The sequence below is a fragment of the Juglans microcarpa x Juglans regia genome, chromosome 4D, assembly GCF_004785595.1.
Source record: "Juglans microcarpa x Juglans regia isolate MS1-56 chromosome 4D, Jm3101_v1.0, whole genome shotgun sequence".
Classification (NCBI taxonomy): domain Eukaryota; kingdom Viridiplantae; phylum Streptophyta; class Magnoliopsida; order Fagales; family Juglandaceae; genus Juglans; species Juglans microcarpa x Juglans regia.
Genome location: NC_054600.1, coordinates 6,145,437 through 6,169,607, shown reverse-complemented (window position 1 = coordinate 6,169,607; position 24,171 = coordinate 6,145,437). Strand labels below are relative to the sequence as shown.

Below are 24,171 nucleotides of genomic sequence, written 5' to 3'. Positions count from 1 at the left end.
ACTACGAGTTATATATTTTTGCACTGCACAAATACTTCTTGTCAATCATGAGTTATGGATTTCCACAGTCACAAAGGGTGCGCCTCCTCAAGACTCATCTGAGCCCCTTAACATCACCTAACAACTAAAAGCATGAGTAATTTTCATAATTAAAATTTCTTTTTTAAAATAAATCTCAATGCGAATTATCCCCAAGTTAATCTTAAGAATGTTGATAGTAATTGTTGGGTATAAAACTCGTTAAAAAGCCCATTGTACAGCCCAACCAAGAGCCCATAGACTATAGTGCATGTAAAGCATAAAACTAGGGAATAAGGGAGAGACAAAAGTGACCTAACATGACATAAAATCGAAGGAGTACAGATTTTTTTTTTTTTTTTTTAAGAAATAGATTTCATTTCATTCAATGAAATTGAAGTTATAGTTGTGATTTATCAATACAGAAAAAAATCTAGATTATAAGTCAAACTACGCATCTGTTCTGGGGCATCCCCGCACACAAATTTTTTTGTGACGAACATTATCTTAACTTTTATAAACTATTTTCTAAATAGAGAAGAACACTTTGTAAAAACATAACTAAATGACACCTCTTCCAAAAGAAGAGAAGTACTATCTCCATCCTCCTAAAGATGAGGATTATTATCTCTCCAACTCTTCCCAAAAGAGGAATGAGACTCTGCTGCTATGGACATCAAGTCCAATAACCTATTCCTTATTATTTTTACTGACTCACTCAAAAATGAGTAGCACAAAAGTTATCCCAAGTGCAGGAGGGTGTCACTTAATAATTAGGAATAAATTCTTAAATCGTCTCCTCAAGAAAAGTTACTTAAAATCAAACTCGTTTACAATGATGAAAATATTTACAAAGAGAAAATAAAAGTAGTGGTATGTGCAATGAATGGAAGAGTGTAACAGGAATGAAAAGGGCACTAGTCATGGACTAGATTCATATTTTTAAATTTTTGAATGTACAAATAAAATGTAAAAGACTAACAAATTGAAATTAACAATCAATGAATCAACTAAACTAAACAATCTTAATTAATCTAAAAATTAAATAACAAAAATGAAATTATTTAAGTCCTAATTAAACTTTAATTAATCTAGTATGCAATGGAACTAAGAGATTAATAAAACTAAGCTAAGAATTAAACTAGATTAGAAAGTAATTGACAAAATATGAATTGAGAATTAAAAAGTCCCAAAATCAAGATTCTAGAGTTTATCCTTGTATTCAAATCACAAATTCTCAAAATCAATCCGTAGCAATTGTAATCACTGTTAAATGAAAGCTTAAAGAAGCGAGAAAAATAAATAACACGAAATAAATAAACAGCAAATAAAATGCCCAAAGGTCTAAGCTAAATATCTCAAAAATACATCACAAACTTTAAACTAAAATTAAATAAATAATAGAGAGTGAAAAAAATAAGCCAAATAAATGGAGATGGATGGCGGCAGTAGAGGAGGAAGGTTGGGCTGCGGTAGTTAGACCCCTAGAGGAGCTATTCAATTGCGTGCGGCGCTATGTGTGTTGTATCTCTTTTCGTTTGTGTCCATATGAAAAAGAAAATAATACCCAACGTGCTTGCGTGAGTTTCGGCCCTGAAGGAGCCGTGTGCATTTTTGAATTTCCCCTCTTGCATTTGCATGTGAGTTTTTCTATTTTTTTTTTCTTTGCTTTACTTCCGTGTGAGTTAGCTGCATGTGAGAGACCAAGAGCTTGCCTTTTTTACTTTTCTCTTTTGTATTTCTTGACTTTTCACTTTTGTATTTCTTGACCTATAAAAATAATAGAAATTAGAAATAAAATAAAATAAAATAAAGAATAATAGAATATCAAAAATATATTGTGCATGTGAATGAACATTGTCCAATTAAATCACAAGTTATAAAATTAAGCATAAATCATGCTATTAACCAATTTAAATCACAACTCAGATTTATTCATCTTAACCATTTCTCCATCTAAAACCAATAATAATGTAATGAAATAAATAAACTATATTGGTTCTAAATGTATAAAATATGCAATAATTCAGCTCAATCACTAAAAAAAACAACAGAACTGCAAAATACATAGAAGAACTGGAAAAACCGGATTTGCGAACAAAATAAAAACTTGGACTGAAAGAAAACACAGGAGAAGGGGTTGTAGTGGCGCGTGCAGGACACGCGCCACTGTGGGAGGAAGACCGATGACAGATCTGGAAAGTCCTGGAGTCGCAGGCCCCAAAAATGTCGTGCATGGCGTCGGCAAAAAGCTCTCGCAGTGGCACGTGAGAGCCACACTCCAACCTCAAAGGACTAAAGATTGGCAAGGAAGTAACATATAGAGAAAGAATAACAGCTAGAAAAAGGGAAGTGACAGGCCCGCTTATATAGTGAAATTGTTTTATCTCATCATTAAAATTTTTTTAAATTCACACACAAAATATAATAAATAATTTAACTTTTTCAATTCCTAAAATAATAATAATATTAAAAAATAATATTCTAACCATATTTTATTTAACTTTTAACTTTTAACTTTTATCTTAACTCATCTCATATCAACTCACTATCCAAATTACACCTTAAAGTAAGGGGCAGCTATATAAGGCAAGAGGCAACAAGATAGAGAAAGGGACTTCAAAAACTAAGAGCATTGACATTAGATTAGCTAAATGCTTTTTCATCTTCAAATTTAGCAAATATCATTCATATTTGCTCCACATTGAATTAGATAAATTGTTTTCATCCAAAATATAAGTTATAGTAAATCTATTCTTCTTTTCAAATATGAAAAGAACTATAACAAGTTTAAAAGTATTTTTTGAGATTATTATATTATAGATTTGAGATTTTTATTCATATGAGATTTTACCATCTATATACATATGAGATTATTATATTATAGATTGTTGGATTGTGAAAATAAAAATGAGTATGATTGTTGGAGGTCATTGAAGATTATGAAAATAAAATAAAAATTAATTAAAAAAATATAAATAATAAAATATAATAATATTTTATTATTATAGAGAGTGTGATGACTAATCCAATGTAGACTTCAAGTTTTGAATGATTAGCTAAAAGTAAAAAATCTACATATTAGTCAAACTTTAAAGAATATAATGACCAATCTAATGCTAATGCTCTAAGATGATTGGACTTCATCTTCCCTAACCTCTTGTCCTCTATTTTTATCATTATAAAAAGATATGAAAATAAGGTTACGAGAGATAAAATCACTAAAAATAGTAGTAATCTTTCCCACAAAAATTCTAAGTGTAAAATAAACACTCGGATCAACGCACCACCGTCAAAGAACCACCGTGGTAACATTCATCATTAATTAAAAAACGCATCAATAACAGACACCTGTGATTCTCACACAGTACAGTACAGGTTATGCTGCTTAAGTAGAATTAGAAATATTAATTACATAAATAAGTTGAGAAAAATAAAAGGCATGCCAATTTATTGAATCTACTTGAACGGCTTTGGATTTATGATAGTCTTATCAAGATATTTCATGTCGATGGGAGTTGTCTGATCTCTCTCTCTCTCTCTCTCTCTCCACCGTCGTGGTCTTTATGTAAAGGGCCATGAGGTTGGCAGCACAGTGTACTGAGGTTGAAACTGAAACATCACTGTTCTATCATCTATGCCTGAGTTGTCATTATATCCTCTTGGCATGTTGCCGTCATAGCATCATCCCAATAACTTTATCTTATTGGCCTTTTCCTTAATCTAAGAAAACCCAGAAAAACAAAAATGAAAAGTACTTTATCCTTTCAAACTACTCTATTTTTACACAATGATCAGTGATCACAAATTGTCAAAAATATCGTTTTAATTCTCATGCTACCCATGACTTCACTTGCATTTTGTCTCCTCATTTATGAATATCTTACTGTTAGATGAGTAAAAAATAAATATGGAACATCATGATCTTATATTTCGAACTTTACTGTAAAGTGATAATTGTAAATTTGTCATATTTTGGAAGAAGGAAAATGTAATGTTTTCAACAAAAATTGGCGATGCTAGAATTATTACCTTTTCAATAAGGCAAGAGTGAGCAGAACGGTCACGTATTAGTTCCCAGTCTAACCGTACGTATTCTCTGGAATTACATGGTCCTCCGTTGCTCGACAGTTCACCAAACATGGAAATTAACCTAATACCCCCAATATCGAAATTTAGTGTCCAGAGATATTAACACTAGGTGATTTGGATTCAAAGATGAGATGAGTTAAGATAATTTATGAATAGTAATAAAATTTATGAGTTAAAATTTATGAATAGTAGCGAAATTCTCTCAATCCAAACTGACTCTCTTATGATTCGTTTGAATATAAAAACGATTTCATTTCATCTCAATTATCATTATAATTTTTCCAAATTTACACAATATAATAAACAATTCAATTTTTTAAATTTCAAATCAATAATAATATTAAAAATTAATATTATAATAATATTTTATTCAATTTTAAACTTTCATCTAAAACTATCTAATTTTATCTTACTATCCAAACAGAGTCTTAAAACATGCCCCGAGCATTTCATGTTGTGAGAGAAATTCACTCTTGTGAAGTTCCTGTTGACCGTTTCTCACGGAGGCCGTTCGTGAGAACGAGTCTCTCGCTTCCTTGAGTTTAAGAGTCCTTGAAGTGGTTCACTCTGATTTATTCATCACGTTCATAAAACGTAGAAACTGATCCCATGAAAAACTGAGCACGTGGGACACATAGCACCGAAGCTTGATGGAAGCTTCAGCTATAAATACTGTGTTTGGTCTCCAGACTCACTCACTGAATTTCCTTCAGTCTTACACCATCTAAATAGAATGGAGTAAAGTTTAGAAGTGCCAAACACCAGTGAGAAACGCAACAAATCAGTGAAGAACATCAATAGCTAGAAGTACTATTCTTGATATTAAAACTTGTCGATTTTTGTTTCTAAAATGTTATTCCGCATGATTAGTATCAAAGACAGTTTTCGATCCCGTGACCTGTGGGTTATTTCTAAACTCTTTTGAGTTTTAAATCTGAGTCAAAGATATTTTCCTCTCAGATTGTGCGGAATATTAATTACGTGCGAACTGGTCGCAGTTAACAATAGAGGTTTGGACATGGCTGCTGCTGTGCTAGGTTCAAACATCAATTTTCATTAAAAGAACAGACGTGTGACTGTCGTGGAACAAAGGCAAAAAACAGACGCTACAGCCAGAAAGATGATGATATGTTTCTCGTCAAAAATGGGGGGGAAATCACTTCAAAGTGAAGAATATCCTGTATTATAGTTATTAGCAGAATGTCCAGACGCAGTGCATAGGGGGATCACTTTCCTGCTTACCTATGGCAATGACATCCAACGAACTTTGTTACAAAATTATTGTCACTAAGCTGTACTAATGTGTCATGAAATTTAAATGGGTAATTATAAACTTACAACCCTTTTACCACCGCATTACTACTCTTAGTACAGCTTAGTGATATTTCTACTCTTTTTAAATTGAATAACGATATTTATTGTCACTAAGCTGTACTAATGTGTCTTGATATTTAAATTGAATAATGATAGCCTTACCACCTTTCTACAAAAAAATTTACACAAACAATAAGAATAAAGTTAAAAAACTTTGCTGCCATTCTACTCCCTTTTGGATTTTGAGAGAGCTCTCTTTCTCTGCGCAAGCATATAGCTGTACATGTGAGGACTGCCTGCAACATATCATGCTATTTTATCAATCATCAATTGAGGTGCTAACAAAATACTGACCAACTAGAAAAATGAGGTGTTATCTTTCAAAGAAGAATGCTGAGTCCTGCCTGGCACATAAATTCCGAGGGCAACAATTGTGCCATAGAAGTAATCAAAAGCGAAGTTCCACTGGTTTGGCATCCTTATACAGTACTTTTCAGATGCCTACAAGCACCTCAGTTTGGTCAGTTAACTCATTTTTAACATTTAGTTTCATATGTATTGCAAGCTATTTGTTGAAATGAAATGCTTTTCAAGCTTGGGGCAAAATACAAGATAATGAACAAACTGCATTTCAAAGCATTGTGAGCAAAGAGCGGAAGATGAGTATTGGACAGTCACCTTAACTTGGCTTCCACAAACTAAAACTCATATTGACCAATTTTTTTTTTTCCTTTGTATATCACCTTTTGCAAAACGAATGACGGAGATGATGGATTCAGCATATAAACCAGTTCAATCCTTACCAAGAGATTGAGAAAAAAATTCATGAAATTGTTATCTCTGTAGAATCTAGTATGCAGATCTAAAGGCTAAGAGATTGCTTTCTAGAGTCTGAATTTGAACAATTCTTTCATTAATGACCTGAAGATAGGGCCAGAGAGAGAGATGAAATAAAGACAATAAACAGTTGCGGCAATTTTACATCAAGAGAAACTTCCTAGCTCCATGAAAATAATGATGCAAGGAAAGCATTTGGACACTTGGCCATTATGCTACTAACAAAGCTCCACTATTGCAACTTCAATTTAATTATACACAACAACACACCAATTTTAAATTTTGTGTAGACATCAGGTGATCAGTTTAAGAGGTATTAGTGTCCACCAAAACATACGTATTACAGATTAAGTCTTGATTCAGCATCATTAAAATTCTTACCTTGATGTAAGGCAGGGCAACATATATTAGACCAACTTCACTAGCAATACCAGTCGGATACAACAACAAAAAGGTGCTATACCTGCATTGCATGTATAATTTTAATGGGGGAAACCCATCATTCTTGTTCCAACCAGTGGGCACAAATCACAGTTTATACCTGAGCCACAAGAGCCATGAAGGTGCAAAACCAAGCGCCTCCTTCATCCCAAAGAAAGAATACCGAATAATCTGTAGTAACAAAATATTGGCTCAAAAATGACTTCTCGTATTCTTTTCCAAACTATATTTTTTTCTTGGACGAATTCTTTTCTACCCTATGTTCTGCAATAAAAATAAATCAACATGATTATAACTGATATCAGGCTCCAGGACATTTTGAGGATCAAAAATAAAATCCCTGGTTCTTTAATCTATTCTGGTATATGAAGAGTACCTTGAAGCACAATAGGGTTGACATCTCACATGTTCACGAAATCTTAAGCTAGGAACTGCATTTTTAACTTCTATTCAAACTTAATCATTGCAATTGATTCTCCATGGATTCAAGATGTTACTTCAAACTCTAAATTTTTAGAAGTACTTGAAGAAATCCAAATGACCAAATTTAGAAATACACACTCACAAGGCTAGGTTCGGTAATTTTTTCGTACACATGGTGTGCATGCAGTGTCCACTGTTTACCACATAACCACTCATTTAACATAAATACAGAACAAAATACGAAGCGAAAATGCAGTTGATGTATATAGCAAGTAAAACTGAAAATCATGCAATACTTGCCTCGGTGATGGACCAGCTGATCACCAGGGAGGTCACAAGTACGTGACTCTGAGTCTGCCAATCATGAGCCCCATCCGTCATATAAAGATTTAGAAATGAAATGAACAATAATTTGATAGTTGGGTATTACGTAAGAATAGCTTCGGTTGAGACCTGAGGGAAACTCCACAAGATACCCCACGTCAAATACAACCTGGAACCAATCTGTGGCAGTGTTGCTGATATCGGAGATCTCACCAGGCCTTTGTATTAATTAAGAACACAGAGTTATTAATTCTGTTTCAAAACAAAACCTTTCTTTTTCTAAATTACGGAGAAAAAAAAGATTACTCACCCACTAGACCATGAATAATCTGTTAGACAAAGGAAAAGAAAATATTAGAAAAAGAAACAGAAAAAAAAAAAAAATAGAACCGAACAGATCTGAGACTTTGATCTGATTTGGGGGGGTTTAAGAAATAATTTCCCAGGAAACATTTATCCATAGAAGACTGGAAAAAAGTGATGGAGGTATTCGTACCTCCAAGAGGGCGGCGGTTTGAGCGAGCTGAAGCGTTCGTTGGACGGCATCGTAAACGTGTTCATGGCCGGACTCCCTGAGTGTCTGGACAGCAAGGAACAAGACTTTAAGCCTGAAATAGATAAAGGGTAGAGAATGAATTTCTTCGGGCATTGTGAATAAAAGAAGGAAGAGGGTGGAAGGATCACATCCAGACAGATGTGATTGTTGGCATACCATCCGAAGAGGACGGTCCAATTGTAAAGAGTGAGGTATAGGCGTCTGAGGAGCAACAAAAACTGAGCAGCCATTGGAGAGAGAGAGAGAGAGAGAGAGAGGTAGTTTAGGCTAAAAAGCCTATAGAGAGGCAAGATTTTTATTGTCAATTACAATGTAGGAATGGAGAGATGGGGGTGAAGAATTTAATAGGTGTAGCGTGTAGGTGAAGTGGCTCAACCAGAATTCTCAGAAAGACAGAGAAAGACAGAGAGAGAGAGAGAGAGATTACAGGGAGGAGGAGAGAGTCTGGCCCCTGGGAATGTCTTTAATTTTCTCTTAACTCCCAACGCACAACCGAATAATTACTGAATGCCGACCGACTACGCAGAGGGTACCATCGGAGGTTTTGACTGCTGGTGACGACCAACTTCTTCTTGTCCCTGGGGCGAGGCGATGAGTATTAGGTGCGATTTGTACAGTAAGATGGTTTATAAAAAACTGAATAAAATATTATTTTTAATATTATTATTATTTTAAAATTTAAAAAATTAAATTATTTATTAATTTAATATAAAAATTTAAAAAATTTATAATAATAAAATAAGATAAAGTATTTTCGCTATCTAAACTGTTTGATGTCCGATCACTCTAGCCGGTTTTACATTATCATCTCCGACTCCGAGTCCTTTATTAGAATAATTCAACGGATCTCACATTTTATTAGGAGGAGATTGTGGGGAGTAAGACTTATACCTAGAATTTTTTCATTTGTTTGTTTTAATGAGATTAAATCAAATGAATTAAAATAAAAGTTAAAAATTAAATAAAATATTGTTAAAATTTATAATTTATATTATTATTATTATTTTTAAATTTAAAAAAATTAAATTATTTATTTTATTTTATATAAAAATTAAAAAAATTATAATAATTAAATAAAATGAAATGAAAATAATTATGAAAACAAACGTGTTATAAGCCATTGGTTAGGAAAAGCTATAAAATGATCTGATCATAAAATTTTTATTGAAAAATAAAAAAGATATTTAAATCCAATTAGTAACATTATGCACATGCCACTTACCATTCTATTGTTCTATGATGGAATGAGTTTAAATAATAGATTAAGATATAAGTAAATACACCTCATAAAATACTTTTAATTAAAACTTTGAGATGATCTTCACGTGTCTTTGTCTTGTGTGACAAAAGATACCTATCCATGTGACTTCTAAGTTGTCTAAGATATTGCACATAATTAAATATTTCTTTTTGTCCTTATTCCAAAATCTAGATTGAGATAGATATATAAAGTATATCTTATATTTAATATTGATTGAATATTTAAGACCACCTAAAAAACTTATAAGAATAATAATATAGATATTTCGAGGCTCGCTTTATTTATTTATTTATTGAGAATTCAAATAAAATTTTTATTGATCGTTAGGATATTTTTAAGATTGCCTCAATTTGTAATAAAAATAATGTCCGATACAAGTTTAGAGTGTGTAAACTCATTACAAACCCTTTGGAAAAATTGAGACTCGCCATAAAAAGTTATTTATTTATTTATTTTGGATGGATCCAACTTTTTTTAAAGAATTTATAATAGACTTACACAAATCATTTTGTACCTCAAATTACCATCTATTTTCATTATGTCATGAGTTACGAATTTTTTTTTTTTACACCTTAAAATAAAGATATCTGAAAACAAAAAATAAAAAAATAAAAGAAATGATTTTCCATGAAAGGAAAAGAAAATATAAATTAGGCCATGCCCCATGAATTTTGCCCCCTTAAAGTTATAGCTCGGATATTTCAATTTGTTTTTTTCAATTATTAAGAAAATAAATATTAGTAAAATTGTAATTTTTCTTAATGGTTAAGAATGTTTAAAAATGTTTGAAAGAAAAAAAAAAAAAAAAGAAGTAAATTCACAAGACTTGAGTCGATTCCTACTATTTTTATACCTGTCTGGTTGAATAATTATTACATATTACTGAAAGAGTTATTTTATTCAGCAGATTTATACTATATGCATATTGAGTAGAAGAACGTTTATATTTTTTTCCTCAAATATATGTGGCGTAGGATTGGTAAATAGAATTTTTTTTTTTTTTTTTTTTTACTGAATACAAATACGTGATACTCTCGTGAATCCTTCTTATATGTTACCTGTTTTACGTGGGATCACGACTGGTGATGCCGCCATGACAAATGGTACTTAAAAAGTGAGCAAGAGTAGGGCGAGATGACGGAATCCAACTTGATAAACCACAAGTAGTTCATCTTCCAACACAATGGCTCTGTGCGAGTGCGGCCAAACAAGTTAACGTTAATGTCCGAATCGCCCGCCAGGAGGGAGTGACGGAGGGAGGGAGGGAGGGAGGGAGGCCCATTCATCATGGATCTCACCGATCCTATATTAAACTTTGCTGTCTCAGAACTGTAGTGTCGGTGCTCACATAAAGGTAGAAATGAATCCAATAAAGTCCGAAACCCACTCCAACGGTCCTTTTTATCTTTCCGCGAATCTTTTGCCACCAAAAGAGAGAGAGAGAACACCCTGTGACTTCGTAAAACTCACAGGAAAACACAGCACTGTCGGATTCCTTTTTTTATTTTTATTTTTTCCTTCTCTTTTACAAAACCAGCATAAATCCTTCCTCAATCCATCACTTCCTTTGTTCCATACAAACGACACGCAACCCCTCTCTCATAATGCATTTGGTGGAAGAGGCCACGTGTCTGTGAAGCTTTACTCTCTCTCTCTCTCTCTCTCTCCTTCTTCCCAAGCTGTAGACAGACAGCCGCTGGGTTACATAAGTAGCTATTAATGCCCTTACAGCTCTGATCCGTTCACTTCCTCCATTCATTTTTGTGGAGCGGGCTTTAGGGTTTTTAGTTTTACAGTGAAGCAAAGAAAACCCAGTTTCTGATCTGATCTTAGTCAGAAACCGATTGAGGATGGTGAGGCTTCAGTACCGGCCACATATAGGAGGAGGAGGAGGAGGAGCACTGGCTGGGCTTTTGGTGCTGCTCTTTCCGGTGTTCTTGCCCAGTTTGTTCAGCCCTTTAGGCCATGCCTCGCCTTCCATGTTCTCGGTAATGTTCGCATTATTTACTTGGAATCATCTTCCTTCCTACTTCACTAAATGGGTCAATGGATGTTTCCCGGAAAAAGGCTTTTTTTTTTTTTTCCTTTTTTCTTTTTTCTTTTTTCTTTTTCTTGAGTCTCTTTTTCTTGTAAAAAATGAGATCGAATATTCTGTGTTTTTTGGTTGGCCATCTTTGGTAATTTGTAATGTTTTGGAGAAGTATTAACGAATAAAGAAAAGGACGGCTTGGATCGATTAAATTTTGGATGAATAAGGTTACTTTAAGCTGATTAGGTTGAAATAGGTTATACACTAGGGTCAATTTTGGTAGGAACTTATGCTAACTTTAAAATGTTGACTATGAAGTGTTTGGTTTTCTTGAGTTGAATCAGTTGATTTTACTCCGATTGCCGACCAGTTGAGCATTAACCTTAGATTCCAAAAATGACCTTATCTCTCGGAGATAAAGTAGGAATTGATTATATTACAGTTTGTGGGTGTAGCACGATGATGGAACGAATATTCACAAAAAAACACATAAATAAAGATAAAAATGGAAGTGAAACGGGTATGTGGTTTGATCCGCTTGTTCTAAACCTGGTTCCATTTACACGAATTTTATCTTTTGGTGGGCCTAAATTTACAGTTGAATTTATTTATAAAAAGAAAAACATTAAATCACAGTATGACATTTACAGGAATGGAATGCTCCAAAACCGAGGCATTTTCGTCTTCTCAAGAGTGCTTTACAAAGCGAAACTGTAAGAGAGCAGCAAACATGCTTTTTGAATGAATTTTTAGTTCTCCGAGTAAAATTTTCTTCATGATAAATGTTTTTTTATCAGACAAATGCACAGCAGTCAGATCTCTGGATTCCTCTGGCCAACCAAGGATTGAGACCTTGTGTTGAATCAACAAAAACCCCTTGTAAGTGATGAGAAATCAGGCTAACAATAAAGAATTCTGCTTTATCTTAAACCTACTATATGCTACATTAAGTATTGATATTTATTAATCATGATCAAGCATTTACTTTTAGTGGATTGACACTTTATTTTTAGCAGCATTACCCGAGAAATCTCAAGGATACATTCAGGTATTTCTTGATGGAGGATTGAACCAGCAGAGAATGGGGTAGGTACCTAACTATTCTAAATGTGAATGTCAATAGGTGATCAGAATATTTGGTTCTTGAATAGCAATCATTTTCCTGATAAAAGCTTAAGTAACTTGTCTGTTTTGCACACTTAGGCGTTGCTTTTGTATATGTACCGTATACTTGGGGCTCTTGCCTACTCTTTTGATCATTATAAATTTGTTTACCGATTAAAAAAAGTAACTTGTCTGTTTCAAGAAGTACTGTCAGTAGCTCAAGTCTTTTGTTTGTTTGTTTTTTCCCCTTAAAAGATATGTGATGCAGTTGCTGTTGCTAAAATACTGAATGCCACACTGGTGATCCCACATCTTGAAGTGAATCCTGTTTGGCAAGATTCAAGGTAGCTGCAGGATCTGTATTTACAAAGGCTGTGTTTTGCCTATTTCTTTATCCCTTGGGGCTTTGTACTGAAGTTGCATGTTTATATTCCTTTGCAGCTCATTCATGGATATATTTGATGTGGATCATTTTATCGATACATTGAAGGACGATATTTCTATTGTGAAAGAGCTGCCGTATGAGTTCTTCTGGAGCACAAGGGAGTACTATGCTACGGCAATCCGAACTACACGGATTAAGACAGCACCAGTTCATGCTTCAGCTAACTGGTATCTAGAGAATGTGCTGCCTGTACTACAAAGGTTGGTTGCTTCTCAAGTCTTTTATTAGATATAAGGCAAAATCTTTTTTCAAATGTATAGTCCAAAGGTAATAGAAGTATGATTTATATGGCTAATTAAAGCCTAAAAGATAGTATGTTTTTCGTATAAACCACAATTTATTGGTGAGCTGAGATGGATTCTTTCAATGGAAGATCTAGAATGTTATGATTATTATATGCATACAAGAAAGCTTAAGAAGTAAGCAGAAATAGACTATGAGATATAAACACATGGGGATAAATGGATTTGAACTATTTGAGATTACTCTGTGTTCCAAATTTCTTCATGCTTATTCATAGAACAGACTATCTTAGATAGGCCATGTCTAGTTGTGTTGTATACATGTGGAGGCATAGCTACTAATTTACATTGCCCAAAAGTTATAGTTCCAATATGCGACTGAATGACAAGGTGCGTGGCTTTTAAGTTAGTATTTTTATGTCTCAGTGTAACATTTACATAGAATGAATGGCCTTCAGAAATTACCTAGAATTTTCTAGTTCTTAGATCTCTCGTACACTTAAACACCATTCAGTGGAATCTCTAATGCAAATTACTCGAACATTTTAGCACATATTTGATTGATAATCTTAGATGATTGCTACTTGTTAGTTTATGCGTATGAAGTAACTTCCTACATTAAGAATGGAAGAAGGTTGCCTGTTTTTTTTGTCTGTGGATGCTCCTGGAGCTCTTGTTTATATATTTTTTCTGGATATGTAATTACATCAAAAAGGAGCCAAGTGGATACTGCCAAATAGTTTATTGATTTGTTTGATTTGTACCCTTCAACGCCTTAAAATTACTTAGGGATTGGCTTATAGGTTTTTATGGAATTAGTTTGGTCTCTTAATCTGTGTGTTTGCTGAGATTTGAAATGTGTTTGGATGGTCAGTTATGGAATTGCTGCGATTGCCCCATTCTCTCATCGTCTGGCTTTTGACAACTTACCTGTGGACATTCAACGGCTACGTTGTAAAGTTAACTTCCAAGCTTTAGTTTTTGTTCCTCATGTTAGAGCACTTGGTGATGCTCTTGTCAGCCGCCTGCGCTATCCTTCTGACAAAAGGGGAGCACTTGGCACCAACTATCTCCAGGAGAGCACAGAAGGGGCAGGGAAGTTTGCGGTGCTACATCTTCGGTTTGATAAAGTATGCCCATTTCTACATACCATGCACATATATTGTATCTCTGCCTTTTGAGAATTTTCTAAGACTATGGTCTGAAGGTTTGGGCGACAACATATTTGACATTATTGTGAAGGGTAACTTGCTCAATTTACTTCAGTAAGCATGGGTTTCCTGACTAGTCACTGCAGGTTTTAGCCTGCTCTATTTTCAAGATACCTAACAAGTCATCTCTCTTGTAAACCACGTGTACTGTCCACCTTCCAGTGTCCATACCTGTGGCAGGCATGAAGTCACTTGGATAGGCGTGTTCTAGTCATGTGCAGTTACAAAAAAATGATAACTACATACTGTTCAAGCTATCACACCACAAGATTTTATGCTTTTTGTGACAGCCAAAATGTGATGTCAAACATCTGAGACAAATCAGAATATCATTGGACATGTAGATCTTTGAGCTTGTAAAGTCATTGAGTGGTTGTTTGATTTTAAGGAATCCCATGCCCTCTGTTTTCTGATACTTGGGACTGTCAAAATTTTCTGTGTCTATGTTCTAAAGGTTTTGCTACACGATTCCAGGTGCTCATTCATTAACCTTGTCATTGTGCAGGATATGGCAGCTCACTCAGCCTGTGATTTTGGTGGGGGCAAAGCTGAGAAACTGGCTCTAGCCAAGTATAGGCAAGCGATCTGGCAGGGAAGGGTTCTTAACTCCCAGTTCACTGATGAAGAGTTGAGAAATCAAGGGCGTTGCCCATTGACACCGGAAGAGATTGGATTGCTTCTCGCAGCTTTGGGCTTTGACAACAGTACTCGGTTATATCTTGCCTCCCACAAGGTTTGTTATGTCTTAACTTGTGTTATCTAATTATGGAGAATTGACATTTACTTTTTTGCTCCCAGAGTTTGATCTGTAAAATGGTTATGTTTTTCAGGTATATGGTGGAGAAGCTAGGATTTCAACTTTACGAACACTGTTTCCACTAATGGAAGGCAAAAAGAGTCTAGCTTCTGCATTGGAACGCGCCCAGATCAAAGGAAAGGCATCCTTGTTAGCTGCAGTTGATTACTATGTTAGCATGCATAGCGACATCTTTATATCTGCTTCTCCAGGAAATATGCACAATGCATTGGTAAGTTTTCTACGTAGTAGCATCATGGATCTAAACATGAATTTCAATTTGATGGAGGTTATGCTTCTTCCCCTGTCCTTGATCAACTTAAAAGTTGTGGCTCATCCACATCAGATCAGTTGGGAAATTTAATGAAATGGTCACGAGAACTAATGAGCACCTTTCTTTTTTCTTTAATTTTGGATATTTTTTTCCTTTCTAATTTGAGGAAAAAGAGATGAATGTTTCGATAATGGGAAACTCTACAAACCTACACCCTCATCTTACTCCTTTCCAACTATGATGAGGTGGCATGGCTCATCAACCTTTGAATTTTTCTTTTTTTTAAAAAAAAAATAGAAAGGAAGATGAAAGTGGGGGGATAAGAGTGTGATTTGTAACATTACTCTTCGAAAATACAGATTTTTTCAATCGTTGACTAATATGGAAAGAGAAATTGCTCGAGCTAACTTAACTACTTTAAAAATGAATAAACCTCTGTAAGAATGGAAGTTACGTGCTCTCAAGGGTTCTTTTCCTATAATTTATTGACTTATTCTAGAGGTGGAGATTATTTTTTCCAAAACTTTTATGTGCAGATATTCATATGCAGTATTCTGCAGATTCCATCAAATTTTGACAAATTTTGTGATGTCAACAGGTGGGACATAGAACTTATGAGAACCTGAAGACTATTAGGCCGAACATGGCATTATTGGGCCAACTCTTCCTAAATAAAAGCATTGTTTGGTCAGATTTCCAGCAGGCAGTGATAGAAGGGCATGAAAACAGACAAGGGCAGATCAGAGTTAGAAAACCAAAGCAGTCCATATACACATATCCTGCACCTGATTGCATGTGCAATGCTTGAAGTTATTTATCTAGTCAAGGATTTGAGGCTGCTATCTGTATCACATGATTTGGTACTTCCACTATTGTTTGTGTCTACTTACTGGCTTGTATATTGGTAAAATAAGTCACAATCCCATATCTCAAAATTCATAGTCCTGACTCCTGTTCATGTAACGATCCAAGTAAATGTTTGAGGTATTTAATGAGGATGGGAGGGGTGATGTTAATGATGGGTTTGTAATCATCAATTCCTTCTGAATGATTAAGGTAAATTGACAGTACTTCTAATTATGGTGCAAGATTATGATTTCTTGGTTTACAAAAGCCCTAGATTGTCACTTTTCATATTTGTTATCGAGTATTATAACCATCTAGAGATATTTGACCTTTCTCCTTTGCTTGACCGAGATAGCCGGAAAGTAACGAACATAAAACTGTGTTGATTTCTTGAAGTGGAAATCCTAAGAGTCATATATATATATAGAGAGAGAGAGAGAGAAAGAGTTTAGGCTTCAAACACTTGTGTTATGATCTTGAGGTTTAAAGATTTAACCAAATTAGTATCTAACAGTCTTAAGATTTTTGAATTCATGGTTGAGTTTTTAACAATTGGTATCAGAGCAGAGATCACGTCACGGGTTCAAGTCACAGAGGGTTACCAAAAAGAAAAAAGTTACCACCGCGTTAATGTCAATAAAGTGGGCCGTCCTGCCATGGACGTCGGATTTGAAAGCATAGTAAAATGTTATGATTAAAAGTTTAACCAAATTAATATACAAAAAGACCTAGAACTTTGGATCAATAGTTAGGTCTTTAACATAGTAGCAAATTCTAGAAGTCTTCGGTGGTTCTCTCTCCGGTGGTTCCCCCCTCTCAACGGGTCGCAATTGGAGCCAGAGCAAGAAATCGATTTGGAACCATCTCCCTAATCTCTGTAAGTGGCAGGAACCCGTCTCCCTAATCTCTATTAAGTATTTTCATTAACTTTCATTACTCTGTAAGTGGTAGGAATCCATCTCCTTAAACTTTCACGTAGTTGGTATTTTTCATTAATTTGATATTTTCAAGTCGGTATTTTCAGATTCATGTATTTTTAGTCCTCGATCAATAACAGAACTAATGAAAAGAGATATTTCGGGAGATGGTAGAAAGGGAGTGAAAATCTACGAGGGAAATGTCGGCGACGTTGATGCATTGCGTAATGAAGCAGGGAAAAGAAAACGAGCTTAAATGATGTATATAGTTTACTCGATTAAATTCTCAAACGTTTGTTTTTTTTTTTTTTTTTTTTTTTTAACTTGAATTAGATAATCCAATCAATGAAGGATAACGAGTTGGAAGGACAGAATGGTAATAGCAATGCATGTCCTTGGAACTCGAGGATGCTGAATTATTATAAAAGGAAGTCTACTTTACCTCTCTATTTGACACTTCTATTTATTCGTTGGTCAAAATTCTTTCTTTATTCTTTTTTTTTTATTTAATAATTAAGAAAGTGATTTTAAATGTATTAATATATTTTTTTAATTTTTTAAATATATTTAAATATGTTAAAAAAATATAAAAAAAAAAGATTTTACGGTCAAAATGGAATGGCATAGCCGCATCTTTATTATAATTTGACAGGCAGTCTAATAATAAAATGAAGGAAAACAGTTTCACATGGGATTTCTACCGAAATCCTCCACCGAATTTTTTTTTAAATTTTTTTTTACTTCATGATTGAGTAAATGTTTTTAAATGAATACGCGATTTTTTTATTTTTAAAAAATATTTAAATAGTTTTAGAAAATGGTGAAAGAAAAAGTAAAAAAAAAAAAAAATTTAACTTATATGTAGAGAATTTCGGTAAAAACAATCTATGGATATAACAACGTCTTAAAATGAAATAGGCTAACATTATCAATGAATTCTTCATCTTATCTTTTAAAATATATAATCAAAATTTATTTATTTTTATTTTATAGATTAATTTTTATAATATATCATATATCATACATCATTTTATCTATTTTTTTCATATTATTTAAATATTATACTTTTAATATTTTTATTCATTTTAAATATTTTCTTTAACTATCAATAATATTCTCATATCTTTTGATATTTGTAATATCTCTTCATACAATGTTATATAATTATGTTCTATTTTAAATTAATCTAAATTTATAAGTTAAATTAAAATATAAATTAATTTAAAAAATAAAAAGAAGAGATTATATAATGAAAATATAATCAAAGTACAGAAATTGTAAACTTTTTAGAGAGATTAATTAAGCACTGCGGCTTTGGATGGTTCAAAGAACATTTTTTTTTTTTTTTTGGTTGAGCGGTTCAAAGAACATTATTATGCAGCAACCGGAAGAAAAATCAGCAACAGAGAAGAGAAATTAAATTTAGAGGGCACTTTTAAATAAATTTCTTTATATTTTTTTAAAAAATTGTATTTTACAGCATCATTGGAGTGCTGTTAGCTCATACAGTCCGGCTTCTGTATGTTTAAGCAGTCGGACATGTCAGCAGACACTCGTTGAAACCTTTATGACTTTGTAGTTTTAGGTCAGATAGCAAAGGGATTTGCATGGCTCAGGCTAGCACCATATCTCTCCTCTATGATTCGCTGTCTTTGCAATTTGCATAAGGGAAATTTAAGAAATAAAAACTTGTATACAATCATTTCACTTTCTTTTTTTAATATAAAATAATTATTTTTATCAATCACATTAATAGAATATATAAAAAATATACAAAAAATATTATATCTAGCACAATTCGAAAGGAAGATAATAATGTTAGATATTGTTATGAATTGTATAAATATTGTAATTATTATTTTTTAATTTTTCATACAATTATTTTTTTTAAATTAGCTCATTTGGTTTTACAATTGATTTCAACTCATCACATCTCATCTTAACATTTAAACATCATTTAAACACAAATTTTTTAATTTTAAATTTTCAGCTTGGCCAGGTGAAGTTAAACAACAAGACTAGGCTTCGTTTGTTTTCACAAATGAGATGAGACGAAATAAATTGAGATTTAATTAAAAAGTTGAATAAAATATTGTTAGAATATATTTTTTAATATTATTTTTATTTTAAGATTTGAAAAAGTTGAATTGTTTATTTTATTTTATATTGAAAGTTGAAAAAATTGTAATTATTAAATGAGATGAGATGTGTTTTTAAAACAAACAAGCCCTAGTCGGGTACAGAGGATGAGTCCCAATAGTTGAGTTTTGGGATGTTTTAGGAATTCTATGCCTGTCAAGAAATTCTAAAAATATGAATTTAGAGGTCCAAATATAAGCAATTGGTCAGAGAAACGTTCCTCTACAGTCTGTCCTTCGACTGACATAATGTTGTTTCCAGTCAATTGCTAATCTGCGGTCTCCCCTCAGGCTTGGTGAGGTTCTTTGCCTTCCTGGTTTTCCAGAATATAATAAATAAATTGAAAAACTTGCAGAATCAACAGACACGGAAACAAATGCAGAATAATGAGTGAATGCAAGTACATATATTGCACTAAATATGGTGTCCACCTTAAGAGTTCAATCGAAAGGATGAAAGCAGAAGATTTGAAAAATGAGAAGTAAACATAAATGGCAGAAGAGAACGAAGAACAAAGCTTAAAAAAAGTGCCACCGCTGCTTTTTCCCATTACTGATTCTATCTCGTTCAAGGATGAAGGTGTTCTCAGGAGTGATTTTGAAAGGTTATCACCACACTTGTTCAGCCATTTAAAGCATTTTACCTTGGGTTCTTAGGATTTTGCTGACATATATAGGAAGCAACACACAGACTGGCAACTTTTTTTTTTTTATGTCAGGGAACCCTTCCAAGGCAAAGCCCTTCGGACCATCCCTGCAGGATAAACCCCGGTCCCGTGCACCGCACCCACAGATTGGCAACTAACACTGTCAGGAATTAATTTGTTGGCACTTACTGATATTCTTGGATGAAGCAAGAGCTTATACACCTAACAAAAATTCAGGAAGTCACTTTCGAAAACTAAATATTGCAATTGCCTTTCTTACAGAATCTTGGAGGAACGGTAAAGCTCAGGTACTACTCTTTAGTAAAAGTCTGCACTGTTTGTTGTGAGCCAGCCGATTGGGGTAACACTGCTCTGCAAAAGATACTAAAAAATGTAATGAAAATCATCAAATGAAACTTACACCTTCAGGCCACTATAAACTTAACAGAGTTCCAACTTCCCAACCAGTAGAGGATCTGAATTCCGGTCCTTTAAACAACAAAAGCATAGAGAACTAAGCGATAGCTTTCTGGGTTATAATAAGGCTGCAGGAATAGGTGCTACATTATACGACAAGCAACTAACTGAAGTCGTGCCCTACCTACCAAACAACAAGCCCTAACATTCCAATAGATCAAACTCTTAAACCTATTAACCACACTTATTCCAGCTGACAATCTGAGTCTTCAACAAAACTTTACCGGATTAGACTAAACATATAATGCCATGTAATTGGCCCTACGTTGCTCCGCAGAGAAAATAGAGAGAATCCTCCGCTCCCCCCCCCCCCCCCCCCCCCCCCCCCCCCCCCCCCCCCCGGGCACTAGATCTCATTACAAAAGAAAGCTATAATTAACAAACGAAAAGTGCTATAGACACAAAAAAATTACCCACAAAATGAAATGACTTCATATGATATGTTATATCTACTTTATAATAAAAGTAGTTTTATAATCTAACGTATCATATCAAACTACGTTAGTTTGTGGGTTTACTTTTGTGAGATTTCTTTGTACCCAAAATGTTTCTTTTAGCAAAAAGGTCATGTTTGAAAAATGGCCAGAGCGTAAGCATCAGCGATCGTTGTAAGAGAGGTACATAAGGTCTGCTGTGTAGATAAAAGGTTCGACTCAAGTTTGACTTAGTTTTTATTCCTTGCATGTTGTGCACAATGTAGATTGATTAAACTAAACGCAGCTGCAGCAAAACCCTGGCATTAAATTCTTTCGGTTACATCTCTTAGAAAATGTTAGAACTTGAAAACTGTATATACTGTCTTTTGGCAACAATCTGAACTCATGGTCTTTTGGAAAGGCCCAAAGTATTCAATGATCTCATAAGTAGTCAAAATCTTAAATCAATGGGGAACCCTTGAAATTCTATCTTGCCTTGGTGCGCTCTAATCACATCAGGAACCTCATTCTGATACTTTTCCACTAACTTCTCGACGAATGTTTTCTCAGTCATTTTAAACGTATGAAGTATGCTAGTATCTTCCTCAATCAACCCCTTAGACATCAAAAGTTGCAGAACTGAGCACCTCGGAATAATCCGCTTCTCCAGGCTAAGCAGTAGAAGATTCGGATTCTTGGATATCATCGAAGGCTTCATCTTCAGATTGTTCACAAAGAACCCCATCACTTTCATGATCTTCTTCTCTGAAGTAATCATACACATTGGTTGCTGCTTGAATGCTGAATCAATTTCATCCTTTGACAAACCAAAACTTCTTAAAGCTTCCACCTTTTTCTCCCACAGTGCTTCACTCATCACTGCCATTGAACGGATGGCTAGAACAAATAGCAGACTATTGGGATCAAAACCCAATTTCATAACCTCATTAACAATCTTACTAAATCGACAAGTCCTCACAAGCAGCGATCTTGGTTGCATCAAAAAGATCTTAACAACTAATGAATTGGGAACACCATGGCTTAGCAATATTGATATGTTGGCCTGTAACACCCTTTCCACATTAATTTCAATCAACGAGAAGCATGCCTTTACCGCCTTTAAAACATTCTCGTCAGTGCCAAGAATCCGCCTAAGCTCTTGAACACAAGGAATGATTTGGTTCTCGAGACTCCTTTCTAAAATATAGGGCTCTGCGGATAAAAGCTTTGCAATTTCGAGGTATGAAAAGCCCAAAGATTTAAAAAACTCTAACTTTGGCTTAAGGATCTTCTGTGTATTGAGTACATACAATGTCGGACGCTTCATGGTCAAAGTCGATATTTGCTCGTCACTGAAAGCATGTGCTCTAAAAAATTCAACCACAGTGTATGCATCACTCTGAAGCACACGTGGATCTTTGCTGAGCATTTTGGCGAGGCTAGCGCCTGAAAACCCTAAGGATTTAAACAGCTCCATGTTGGGCCTAATGGTTTTGCCTAAATCGGCCGAAAGCAATAAGGGACGACTACTAATTAAGTGTCTGATTTGGTTCTGCGTCAAACCGTGCGTTCTCAACAGGTCCAGAACGAAATTGGTATTCTCTATGTTCTCAATGTTGAGCTTCTTGGAAGCTGAAGCAGCCAGCTCCAAGGACAGCCCACATGAGTTTCGGAGGAAGGAAACAGTAAGAGATTTTGGATCCGTGATATTAGGGAGTTCTGAGACGGGTCCGAGAGATGAAGTTGAGAACAAGTAGCCATGACAGATTGGTGAAGCTCTGCGCCTTAATTGTTGGGGCAGCTTTATGCAGATTAGATGAAACATTTGATTTGATTACGGAAAAGGCTGAATCAATGGTTACCTGGATTGAGTTTTGAGATGGAAGGTGTCGCTATTAAGCTGATTGGAGCCCCCGGCCTCAGTCACACGCCCAGAGAGAAGCACGAAGGATGCGGGACTTTCAGAAGAGATTCGAGCGTTTGAACTTTGAAGTGCCTAGGGGCTGTGAGTTAAGTGCATCGTTTCAACGGGAGTCATGGACCATGAGCCTTGTTGAGAGGTGTTGGGTTATTTTAAGTAGAAAATAAGGCCCATTTGCAGCAGGGAGTTAAGGCCTTGAGGCCTTTTATCTTTTATAATCGTGTCGTTTCCTGTATTGATGCATGTCATTTTAACTGTAATCTTCTAGAAAGAATTTAGTTTGTTACGTCGGCTGTGTCAGACCTATTTGATCATATGAGAAGTTTGTTATTCCTTCTCTGCAGTTCTGTCGCACTTTTTCTTCTCTATTCTATCAATGGAGGTTCTCACCTTCTAAGTGAGCAAAATATCAATTACAGACCATCATTTTACAGATAAAAACCTATACATTGAGTACTATAGCGTTACAGACGACTCCTCCTCACTTTCTCTCTATCTGTGGTTTCAGAGTAGGGTGAGTGCAATAACGCACCGTCCGACAGGGTACGAATCTAAAAGATGAATTTGCTAAGCCTGCGTTTTCAGCTGGAGGGCCACCAAAGAACACCCCAAACTCCAAAGGCACACCGATCTGTTGCGCTGTTCTGTCCAGACAAATGATTTTATAAAATCTCTGTATATCTATGACTTTTCTTCGATTGTTTTCGCGAGTCATGCCTAAATCCAGCAAGCGAAAAATTATATTTTAAATCCTACTGTTAATGCTCATTGCGTTGTTAATGTGAAGATTTTTTTTTTATTTTTTAAAATTATAATAAATCCCGTAATAAGTTGGAATGCGAAGGTTATTATTTGGTTACACAGTTCAGATGAGATAAGATTATATGTTTTATTAAAAGTTAAAAAAAATATTGTTATAATATAATTTTTTAATATAATTTTTATTTTGAAATTTGAAAAAATTATTTATTATATTTTGTATGAGAGTTTTATAAAATTATAATAATTACATAAGATGAAATAATTTAATTTTGTATAATCAAACCAGCTATTAGTTTTCTCAGAATGTATTTGTGGTAAACAAATTAATTTCAGAATGTATTAAATTTTTGCCTAAGCTCAATTTATATATAATTGTGAAGTGCATAAACATTACGTAATCACTTTGAAAATGAATTGAGTCTATTATTAAAAAATTAATTTTTTTTATATAGATTCTAAATTTTACTTATTTTTGTCAAAACGATTATATAACAATTGTACAATTTACGATTGCAAATATATTTTCGCTTATCAATATTATGTTTTATTCCTTTGAATTTCATCGTTGCATCAAACCCAACTAAAGGTTTTGCAATGGCTCTCATTAGTAGCAACTAGCAGGGCCTATTCCCCCCCCCCCCCCAAAACAATTGAACCCAATTGAAAATAAACTAATTTTT

The 24,171-nt window shown here is 34.2% G+C and overlaps 3 protein-coding genes across 5 annotated transcripts; 1 reads left to right on the top strand and 2 right to left on the bottom strand.

The window, feature by feature from the left end:
• Window positions 1-5,391: 5,391 nt before the first annotated feature.
• LOC121260800 (very-long-chain (3R)-3-hydroxyacyl-CoA dehydratase PASTICCINO 2A-like) lies at window positions 5,392-8,377 on the bottom strand. The gene is made up of 9 exons (XM_041162829.1): window positions 8,162-8,377; window positions 7,946-8,057; window positions 7,760-7,778; window positions 7,579-7,667; window positions 7,426-7,479; window positions 6,803-6,873; window positions 6,643-6,724; window positions 5,829-5,925; window positions 5,392-5,720 (listed from the first exon to the last, which is right to left on the bottom strand). The coding sequence occupies exons 1-9, from the start codon at window positions 8,233-8,235 to the stop codon at window positions 5,650-5,652; spliced, it is 669 nt and encodes a 222-aa protein (XP_041018763.1). The 5' UTR covers window positions 8,236-8,377; the 3' UTR covers window positions 5,392-5,649.
• A 2,451-nt stretch (window positions 8,378-10,828) lies between these two features.
• LOC121259652 (O-fucosyltransferase 31) lies at window positions 10,829-16,444 on the top strand. Of its 2 annotated transcripts, none has more exons than XM_041161310.1 (10): window positions 10,829-11,254; window positions 11,946-12,008; window positions 12,093-12,174; window positions 12,309-12,381; window positions 12,654-12,743; window positions 12,841-13,044; window positions 13,961-14,216; window positions 14,803-15,030; window positions 15,128-15,325; window positions 15,966-16,444. In XM_041161310.1, exons 1-10 carry the CDS (start codon window positions 11,117-11,119, stop codon window positions 16,173-16,175), a joined length of 1,542 nt encoding a protein of 513 aa, XP_041017244.1. In that variant the 5' UTR covers window positions 10,829-11,116; the 3' UTR covers window positions 16,176-16,444. The 2 variants fall into 2 exon arrangements, with proteins under 2 accessions (XP_041017244.1, XP_041017245.1); XM_041161311.1 differs by having other exon boundaries at window positions 10,846-11,254; window positions 12,312-12,381.
• Window positions 16,445-20,076: 3,632 nt separating this feature from the next.
• LOC121260671 lies at window positions 20,077-23,393 on the bottom strand. Of its 2 annotated transcripts, none has more exons than XM_041162620.1 (2): window positions 21,293-22,808; window positions 20,077-20,241 (listed from the first exon to the last, which is right to left on the bottom strand). In XM_041162620.1, exons 1-2 carry the CDS (start codon window positions 22,631-22,633, stop codon window positions 20,227-20,229), a joined length of 1,356 nt encoding a protein of 451 aa, XP_041018554.1. In that variant the 5' UTR covers window positions 22,634-22,808; the 3' UTR covers window positions 20,077-20,226. The 2 variants fall into 2 exon arrangements, with proteins under 2 accessions (XP_041018554.1, XP_041018553.1); XM_041162619.1 differs by lacking the exon at window positions 20,077-20,241 and adding an exon at window positions 23,205-23,393 and having other exon boundaries at window positions 21,127-22,726.
• Between the last annotated feature and the right edge of the window lie 778 nt (window positions 23,394-24,171).

Excerpts from the sequence above, each read along its gene's own strand:
- LOC121260800 (XM_041162829.1), bottom strand. The coding sequence starts at position 8,235 with ATGGCTGCTCAGTTTTTGTTGCTCCTCAGACGCCTATACCTCACTCTT. Across the intron at positions 5,926-6,642 it reads TTGCCCTGCCTTACATCAAG|GCATCTGAAAAGTACTGTAT; the intron begins GTAAGAATTTTA and ends AGGTGCTTGTAG. Across the intron at positions 5,721-5,828 it reads CCTCGGAATTTATGTGCCAG|GCAGTCCTCACATGTACAGC; the intron begins GCAGGACTCAGC and ends GATATGTTGCAG.
- LOC121259652 (XM_041161310.1), top strand. The coding sequence starts at position 11,117 with ATGGTGAGGCTTCAGTACCGGCCACATATAGGAGGAGGAGGAGGAGGA. Across the intron at positions 12,175-12,308 it reads TGAATCAACAAAAACCCCTT|CAGCATTACCCGAGAAATCT; the intron begins GTAAGTGATGAG and ends CTTTATTTTTAG. Across the intron at positions 14,217-14,802 it reads TACATCTTCGGTTTGATAAA|GATATGGCAGCTCACTCAGC; the intron begins GTATGCCCATTT and ends GTCATTGTGCAG.
- LOC121260671 (XM_041162619.1), bottom strand. The coding sequence starts at position 22,633 with ATGTTTCATCTAATCTGCATAAAGCTGCCCCAACAATTAAGGCGCAGA.